Source organism: Natator depressus, chromosome 1 (genome assembly GCF_965152275.1).
Source record: "Natator depressus isolate rNatDep1 chromosome 1, rNatDep2.hap1, whole genome shotgun sequence".
NCBI classification, from domain to species: Eukaryota; Metazoa; Chordata; order Testudines; family Cheloniidae; genus Natator; species Natator depressus.
The window spans coordinates 323439230-323448525 of NC_134234.1; the positions used below are offsets into that span (position 1 = coordinate 323439230).

Consider the following 9296-nt stretch of genomic DNA (forward strand, 5'->3'; position numbering starts at 1 on the left):
CTGGTAAGTTAGCTGCCATGTCTTTCGCTAGAGCAGCAGTTCTCAATTCATGGGCCCATCAGCACACAGCTGTGACCTGTGACACATACTCAAGGCCATACAGAGATGGTATATATATTGTGTGGATGTGGCCCACAATGGTAAGTAGGTGGAGAACCATTGTCCTAGAGGGCTAGCAAAGTTTCAGACAACCTTTCATCCTCTGTACCAGGGGTGGCTAAACTTACTGACCCTCTGAACAGCATATGACAATCTTCAAAAGTTTGAGAGCCTGGACCACCTGCTGGGAATTGGGACTTCAGCCCCATGGGAAGGGGGGCCTCAGGATTTAAGCCCCACCACCCAGCTGCAGAGAAAAATCCCTGAGCTCCCCCCCATTCTGCCTACTGGGGGAGAATGGGGGAGCTCCACCAACCACAGTTCAATTGTAAAAGAGCCACATGTGGCTCACAAGCCACAGTTTGGCACCCCTGCTCTATACCGCATGCTAGCTGCTACGTTAACATTCTTCATTTAAAAATACACAATGCATGCATTACTTACCTCAATTCTTGCTTCAAGTTCAGGAATTGGAATTCTACGGTTGTAACACAACATCTGTCTTCCAATGTCCTCGCAGATGGGGGTGGACCCTAATGAAGGCAAAAAATACTCTAGTTATCAACATACGAGTAGAGTAAGAATAAAAATCCCAATTTTATCCTTACCATCAAGCTGTAACAGCATATTTGTTTTTAAAAGGTTCGTGGCTCGAGATACTTCACTTTCAGTAACACTTGTGCAGAGTCGTATCCTGAAAGACAGTTCGAAGTGCTAGTAGGAAATTTTACAAATTTAAGCAAGCAAGGCATTAGTTACTTGAGGTAGGGTGCCATATTTCATATGCACATTGCTAAGACATCATGCATATTAGTACACCAATACCAGAATGTCATTTCTAGAGAAAACAAGGTTGGTGGTATTCTCAGCATATGTAAGTGGAGCATTAGAGATTTATCCCTGTATCAAACTTCTTCCATACAAGTAGTAGGACTAAAGGGTAAATGTAGGTTGAATCTGAGGAAGCTTTCTAATGGCACGAACTACTTAAAGTTGTTAGTCTCCACAGGAAGATTGGGAAAGCCATATCATTGAGATGTTTAGAACTAAACAAAAAGTACTACACTAGGGCAGCAGTTCTCAACCAGGGGTACATCAACTAACCTGGATATTTGCTTATTTTTACATCAGCCTACAGAAAAAGCACTAGCAAAGTCAGTACAAACTAAAATTTCACACAGGAAATGACTTGTTTATACTGTCCTATATACTGTACACTGAAAAGTACGATCTTTATATTCCAATTGATTTTATTACAGGGCAAAAAATGAGAAAGTAAGCTTTTATTCAGTAGTTGTGTGCTGAGACACTTGTATTTTTATGTATGATTTTGTAAGCAAGTAGCAAGTAGTTTTGTAAGCAAGTGAAGTGAAATTTAGGGGTACACAAGACAAATCAGACTCCTAAAAGGGGTCTGGCAGTCTGGAAAGGTTGAGAGCCACTGCACAGGGAAACAACTCTTAACTGCAAGTGCAGGGAGATGTATTAAAACAGAGGTTTCCAAACTCTGGGCTACACCATGCTGGCTGGTCACACAGGGCTAGCCTCCCCCTCCCCCAACAATGCTCAATTCCATTAAGCAAACAAAACTACATTTAATCAATTGCTGTAGTTGCCATAAACATCACGTAACTAGGTTTGGGAAGAACAGGAGGGGAGATGGGCCACAGAAACCTCTTCAGGATGTAGCCCATCCTATGAAAGGACAAAAAGCCCCTTGCAAAATGTCCAAGAAACGTTCTTATCTGACTTGAATTTTATCTGTGGCTCATGCAGTCCAACTGTACTCAGCCAGTTCAGAAGGTGGGTACTCTGGTGTCAAGATGACTCAAAATAGGCCCTAAGTTAGACCAATCCCCAGCCTAATTTTCAGAGAAATCCTTGCACAATGGCACACCTACAATTTCATTTAGTTACAATGTACTTACTATAATCTCATCAACAGAAGTGGGTCCAATAAGAGATACTACCTCACCCACCTTGTGTCTCTACATCTTCACTGGCAGTCACCGGAACTACAGTTAAGTGCCAGATAAATGTCTAATTGGTCATTTGCTTGTGCAACTAGCCATCATCCATGCCGTTACTGTGTTAGTAAGTTAAGTAATTGAATGTGCTTCTCTGAAATGTAAATTAAATGCCACTGAGTCTGCAGTTGATTGGAGGGTTTATAAAGTTAGAGAAGATGTAACAGACCTTATTTAGTTTGCATCTTACTCCACAGAACATTACATTTTCTGGCAGGAGGAGGGATGGGAAGGGTTATGTAATTTGTAAATCAAATGGCTATTACTACTGTTTTGAGCCAGATTTTGCTACTCTTACTCTTCCAAGTAAACCCACTGCTTTCATTTGAGCTACTTCCAGTGTAAGGTACAGTCAGAGTGAAGCAAGGGTGGGAGAAACAAACATCACAAGCTTCTGAATTTAGTCTACTTGTTCTTTCCCAACAAATTTGGACTGTGATAAAACACAGAACATGTTTTTGAAAAAGTGGCTATTTTTAAATAGCCACTCCTCAACCCAAAACAAGCTACTTGGAGAAAATGTGTTTTCTTACCACTCTCTCTGAACGAAGTGCATCATATCCTGTACAGTGGATGGTTCACAAACCATGTACAGCCCCCACAGTCCAGTATCAGTGTAACAGGTGTTGAAAGACTGGAAGCTATGACACAGGTTGCCATGGCAAGTGATTTGGGCAAGCTTGCTGGATAAATTCTGTTTACACAAGAAGATAATATTTAAAAAAACCAAAACCCCAAAATCCTAAAATTTCTTTCCCCCTACTAAGCTCACCCATTGCTATTTCAAGTGTGACAGATTGGTAGCTTCCTCCACAGCCAACAATACTGCTAGGAGTATGCACCAGATGCTTTTGTATAGAACAGGCAGCTTCCTCTTCTGAAGCTAATATTTCACTCTCCAAGTGACACCCTGAACTTGTCAGTTTTAAACTGCAAAGGTTTTTTTTGTTTTGTTTTGTTTTTAAAAAGTCCTACAAAAATAGCTAGTAAGATTCCAAGAGAGGGAACAGGCACTGGGATATTCAATGCCTACAGCTTTGGAGCCTATTTAGTTTTTCCCCACTTGTTTTCACTATAGGTTGCTAAGCTGTATGAGGGCTCCTCCACTTTGGTTATTCAGTGTGCCATTCCCAAAATGCACCTGCACCCAAATTCTCATGTCACATGGCAACAGAATGCACTCAGAGACCATTGGGCTAGATTTTGATTTTTTTAAATGCTGATAGAAATACCCAGGTAACTCGATTCCATCTCAGACAAGTGTACTGATGCTGGCAAATAACTGAATTCAACACCCCTTACTGGTATAATCAACCCTCACCAAAGTGCCCTGAGGTTCACTCACCACGCCTCCTCCAAAGGAACGATCCCAGTTGCCTATCAGAGTATTTGCTACCATAAGGGGAATTGTATCTGGGTGAGACCAGCCAACTGCTTCGACAGCTATTGCGATGTGTGCCAAAGGCATCTTGTCATCTCTTATACGAATCTGAATCACAAAAATGTTAACTCCAAATGTAATGCAGCGAACATACTGTAGCATGTACATTTATTCATTCAAATAAAGGAAACTAGGAACTTTCAAATAAAATCTAGTGCAAAGTGTAAAAAAACTTTACTCAATAATACTCTTAACTGTCTGTGTAAACCTAAAGCTGTGTGTAAGGAAGTCATTATAATAGTCATTTCGCAGATGATTAAGTGAAGACATAGAATGGCTAAGTGATTTGTCAGAGTCGGGACAGAGCTGGGAACAGAACCCAGGAGTCTCAAGTTCCTCTGCTGTAACCTTTAAAAACCCCTGCCCAGAAATATATCAAGTGAACAGGCTGATTTTCAAGGATAGTGAGCATCAGCTGCTCCTGTTAACTTCAGTGGGAGTGATGGGTGCTTAGCATTGAAAGTTAACACTAGAAACTCAGATCAAACCAGACAACTGGTTAATATTAATCAGTGTTGCTTGTTGATCTGATTAACTTGAAAAGGCAAAAAGCAATCTTACTGCTTACCTCACTACCTGTGAATCTGCAAGGGGGCAGGGCTGGCATTCCTCCTTCCTGAGTAGACGGTAAGTTACCAAAATGATAATTTGCTAAATCAAGCAATTCATCATGAGAGACTCCTGAACAAGAGAGTTTCATATAAAGCAGTTTTAAAAAATGTATCATCTAAGATCATTTTTCACAGAAGTTAAAAAGCTCCAACCAAGATGCCAGAGTTATAACAATCCATCATAACCGTTGGTTCTCTCCCAACTTGATTACTGTACGTTTCCAATTTCCTCCCCACCCATTCCACTTCATTAAATGCCATTGCTAAAATAGTCTTCCTCACCACCTTTCTTGCCTCCTCTATCTTATACAGCACCAAACACAAGCTCCTTGTTCTCAACTTCAAGGCCCTACATAATCTCACCCCACCTTTCTATTTTATCCTATTCCCTCTCCCATTTTGAACACCATCTCCTTCCTACATTTGTGGCTTTGCGGTCTCTGTCACATTGTCCTCTTACACTCGGAACAGCCTCTCAGTTGAAAGCTAAGCACCCTCCTTGCCTAAAGATACATTTAAGGATGTCCCTGGAAGATTACTGAGGGGAAAACAGATGAGATGCAGATATACAGAACTTTGAGGGCTAACAATAGACTTTTATGACCTATTAAGTAGTGGATAAGTCATATTTCTGTGTCTGATCTTTGTACCCTCTCAGAGTTAAAGTGCTGTGTTTTTAAACTTATTTTCAAGTGCTTGCAGCAATGCATGTCTCACACTAACCTCCAGCAGCAGCCAGCACTATTCTGGGTCCTTTATAATGTGTTGTTATGTACTCCACCAAGTCATTGCGATTTATGGATCTGTACCGGTAAAGAAAAAATTACTACACCTCCTGTCAGCATAGGTAGTGTCTACACTGAAGCGTTGCAGCGATGCAGCTGTGCCACTGCAGCGTTTTAAGTGTAGACAAGTTCTACGAAAACAGAAGTTTCACATTGCTTTGGACACTATTCCAAACATGTACGATTGAGTGTAAAGCATTCAGAGGAAATTCCTCTTGCAATTCCACCTTGTACAACCCCAAACACTTCATAAGGCAAAAAGAGAACAGAAATTGTTCCATTTATCTTTAAGTGTGGTTTTCTAATACTGGAAAGTAACCATGAAATTAAGACAAAGGAGAAACAGAAGCTGGATTTACTTGATGTTTTCTGTGGGTCCTAATATTGTCCGTCCCAGTGTAGTGTTCTGATAGGCTGTGGCATGAAGATAATCAAAGACAACTTCCTGCAAATTGGTTTCAACTTCCTGCATCTCTCGAAGGATAACTCCTCGCTCCCGCTCGATCTCTGCTTCCCCCAGTGTACTGTTCTGTATGATGTCAGCAAGAATCTCCACAGCTAGTTGAAAACACAAAGGAATGGGGGGCAAGTGTGCTTCAGCAATACTGAAACTTTCAGCTCACTATATTGTAATCAAATAAGCAGCTCAAATACATATAATAAGGGGGCAGAACTGTTAGCAAAGCTTACAGGAAGATCTAACAGAAAATTGAAAATAAACTTCTACATAGCGTAATCTTATTTTGTAATATTTGTTTTAGGAAAACTTTAGTGCCCTTCTTGGAGAGAATGTGTGTTCTTCAGGGATTTCTAAAACTTCTCATCAAGGAATTGTCAATATGCATTATTTTATTTCAGATGAACACTATGGAGTAAGACAATTCACTTAAACAGACATACCAGGAACAAACAATTCGAGAAAACTAAACAAAAATATAGCTTGTTCTTCAACTGGCAGCCCTTTGTCTCTAAACATATTGTGAAAAACAAGCTTCCAAGAAGAGAGAAACAAACAGCTTAAGTTAACCACAATACAAATATCCAGGGCCCTATTATACCTTCCCAAGGTCAAACACACTGGAGGGGCACAGAATGCTCAAGATACACTGGGAGGTTCACTTTAGAGTTTGAAAAAGGTTCCCTTAGGAGGACAAGAGAGCCAAAGTAAGGGCAGGGAACATGGTCTGAAAACTCTGCTCACTCCCCTACAGATCTCAGAGAGATGAATTTCACATCTTTAGCCCCAAAGGAGAGCCACTTGGTCCCCAGGAGAGGTGCCAAGTATGGGACACAATGGTGAAATGCTCTTCTCCAAACCTGCTAAGCCTCATCCCCATGGAGTTTCAGCAGGGGGATTGCCAAGGAAAGGAGGTGGGAAGCACACTGCAGAGGCACTGTTCTCCCATTTCTGCTTCTTTAGAGGGCTGTCAGCTCATTTAATTCCTTGTTGCTCCCCTCCTCACAATCTTTAGGAAGGATGCTCCTTCAGAAATTCTGTAGAACAGAAGCAGTTACCTCTTGGCAAGTCCTTTGAGAAAGCCTTTGCATAATACACAGTTTGTTCTCTGGACGTGTAGGCATTAAGATGAGCGCCCATGTTTTCAATCTCTAGTTCCAGGTCTAATTGAGACCTCTTTTTTGTCCCCTGAAATTAAAGGGAAAAAAATGTTTACTTGCACTCCGGAAGGTACCTACCCACAAAGCAGCTTTTACACATAGGGAATAGTAAGGGTTTATTTTTTTTTATTTTTTTTAAAAAGCTGATTTGAGCACAAGAGAAACAACTGGTCTGAGGCAGGAAAGGATGGCACATCAGTCTTTCCCCACTGGAAAACTAAGTTTAAAGCCTGCACAAATCCCAAGTGAAAATTAACTTGAGGACAGAGTACCTATTTGTCTCCTACAAGGATTAGTTAAATTCAGTATGACTCAACTCTACCAATCTCAGGTATCAGCAGGAGTGGATCAGTTCAGGATTTAAACATAGCAGCAGAAATATGGAAGGAAGGTTACATATTTCTGACTCAGACCAGTGTTGTTTTGACTGCACCTCAGTAAGCACTCAAATTGTTAACTTTAAAATGCTGAAATAACATGCAGAACTAATTCCTGAAACTAACAGATCTATCATTCTTGAATTCCTTCTGTCAGCCATTTTGTATGTTTTTCGTTTCTAATAGATCGAACATGAAATTTTTCTTTCAGGCAAGGCTAGAGCAGCACATGCAAATGTACAGGTGAAGCCATACAGATCTGAGGTGAAATCCTGACTCCACTGAAGTCAACAGCAACTTTGCTATCAACTTCAATGAGGCCAGGATTGCATCCTTGATTTTTATTTTGGACAAAAATCCAAATTGCTTGCGTTTTCCTGGTGATTTTGAAAAGTGATTGACTGAAATCAGTTGTAAAGAGTCTACATAGTTATCCTTAAAGATCAGTAAACAACCTTAATTTTAAAAACATCTGAAAACTAGTTTTAATACTTGCCTTGAAAGCCATATGCTCCAGAAAGTGAGCCGTTCCGTTGTTCTTCTCATTTTCATACCTGCTTCCAGCATCAATCCAAAGACCAACCTTATTAAAAACAAATATTAATCTAATAGAAGATAGCATTGGCACTGTTTTGCTGGTTCTTACTTTGGCTAAGATTTTACTTTTTATAAATAGACTATACATGGATTTTCAAAAGTAACTAGTGATTTGGGTGCCTCAATTTTGGGGTAAACTAATTTGCAGTTAAAGGGGCACAATTTTCTGAAAGTGCTGAGCACCCATGCTCTGAAAAATCAGACCCCTTTACAGTGTTTCAAGTTTGGCATCCAAAATCACTAGTCACTTTTGAAAGGCTTAGCCCTACCTTCACACAAACTTGTGTTCATTATTTACAAATTGTTGTTAACTACTTCTGCTAAATACTCTTAACAATAATAGTACATCTAATTTCACAATGTAATGAAAATACATGTAGATAGTTAAGTAAAAAATTCATTCACAAGTTACCTACTGTGCATGTTGAGAGTCCAGAATCTTCAGAAGCTACTCTCAGGCCATTTTCCAGAGAACACACTTTAGTCTCAGGAACATTTAAGACTATTTGCGGTGCTGCCTTGGTGGATCTGAATCTGCTTGTCCCAAGTTGTATGGACTGTAAAGAAAAGCCATTAATTACAAATTGTAGCCCATGATGCTTGTCAGGACAGCACGTTCCTGAACTTAGAAGTATGAATTATTTATTTTTGTTTTGTAAAATTAGCATTGATTTGGTGGGCACTGCTCTTCTCCTCAGAAATGCACCAACTCTGCCCAGAAAGGAGGCATGAAGGAGCATAAAATGGACCAGTCTGCAGCTGACCCCTTTTAATGCAATGGCTGTGAGAAACCTGGGTTCAGCTCAAGCCACTTAATCTTTTTGTTCCTCAGTTCCCCATGTGTAAAATGGGGATAATAGTAAAAGCAGTAAAGATTATGAGGGGCTTAGATATTACAGTAAGGGTCCATGTAAGTACCTGAACTAGTCCCAGAAGGGCCAACATCTACAGCTCCTCAGTCTGAACAGATCCATGTTTTTATCCAAGGAACCCAGAGCTCAGCCTGCAACGCCATCCCATGTAGCCTACAGAACTAAGCAGGCTACTCCAGCTTCAGCCAAAAATTGCGGGCCACACGCACTGTGGCTTGCACAGATCCCACACAGTTGGGCTACTACAAAGCTTAGGGTAGGGACGTGGGGTGGGAGAGTCGAGGCAGGTCCCGGGGCGCAGTGCGAGCCCGTGACAATAACCTCAGCTGAGACTACAACTCCCAGCGGCCCCATGAAAACCACACCGAGCTGCGACTACAGCTCCCAGCGTGCACCGCGCTGGAGGCCGCCCATTGCCTTTTAATTGCCGGCAGCCTGTGGCCCCGCCAGAGAGTTGGGAGCCCACTCAGCATCTCCCCAGCGCCCCGATCCCCGTCACTCACCCGGTTCGCCGAGGCCGAGCCCCGCACCAGGTGGCGGCCAGGCCAAGCCCAGAGGAGCCCTCGGGCCGCCAAAGAACCTGCAGTCAGCACCGCCGCCGCCATCTTAGATAAGAGCCGGGGGGGCCGCGCGTCTCGACTTCCGGCGGGAGCGTCCGGGGAGGGGGCGGGGCGCGCGTCATGGCAGATTGGGGAGGGACGGGAGCGGGAGCGGGAGCAGGAGCAGGGCGGGGCGGGCACGGGACGGGGAGGGAAGTGGGCAGGCGCGGGGGAGAGGCGGGGCGGGCACAGGGCGGCGGGAGGGAGGCCGGCCCTGGCAGGAGGGTGTTTGCGGGGCCGGTGTCTGCACGTTGGTGGCGCAGTGGCCTGC

At 42.6% G+C, this 9296-nt stretch overlaps 1 protein-coding gene across 2 annotated transcripts in view; it reads right to left on the reverse strand.

Annotated features, from left to right (window-relative positions):
• The window catches only part of PMPCB (peptidase, mitochondrial processing subunit beta), a 9724-nt gene extending 654 nt beyond the window's left edge, over positions 1-9070 (reverse strand). The window contains exons 1-11 of one of the 2 annotated variants that reach the window (XM_074942523.1): positions 8930-9070; positions 7971-8111; positions 7454-7540; positions 6479-6608; positions 5323-5521; positions 4902-4981; positions 4136-4248; positions 3472-3615; positions 2660-2820; positions 708-793; positions 544-632 (exon numbers count right to left, since the gene is read on the reverse strand). In XM_074942523.1, the coding sequence (XP_074798624.1) occupies positions 544-632; positions 708-793; positions 2660-2820; positions 3472-3615; positions 4136-4248; positions 4902-4981; positions 5323-5521; positions 6479-6608; positions 7454-7540; positions 7971-8111; positions 8930-9031 (1332 nt within the window). In that variant the 5' untranslated portion in view covers positions 9032-9070. Of the gene's footprint in view, positions 1-543; positions 633-707; positions 794-2659; positions 2821-3471; positions 3616-4135; positions 4249-4901; positions 4982-5322; positions 5522-6478; positions 6609-7453; positions 7541-7970; positions 8112-8472; positions 8609-8929 lie in introns of those variants that run through there. The other variant, XM_074942524.1, reaches the window with a different exon arrangement.
• Between the last annotated feature and the right edge of the window lie 226 nt (positions 9071-9296).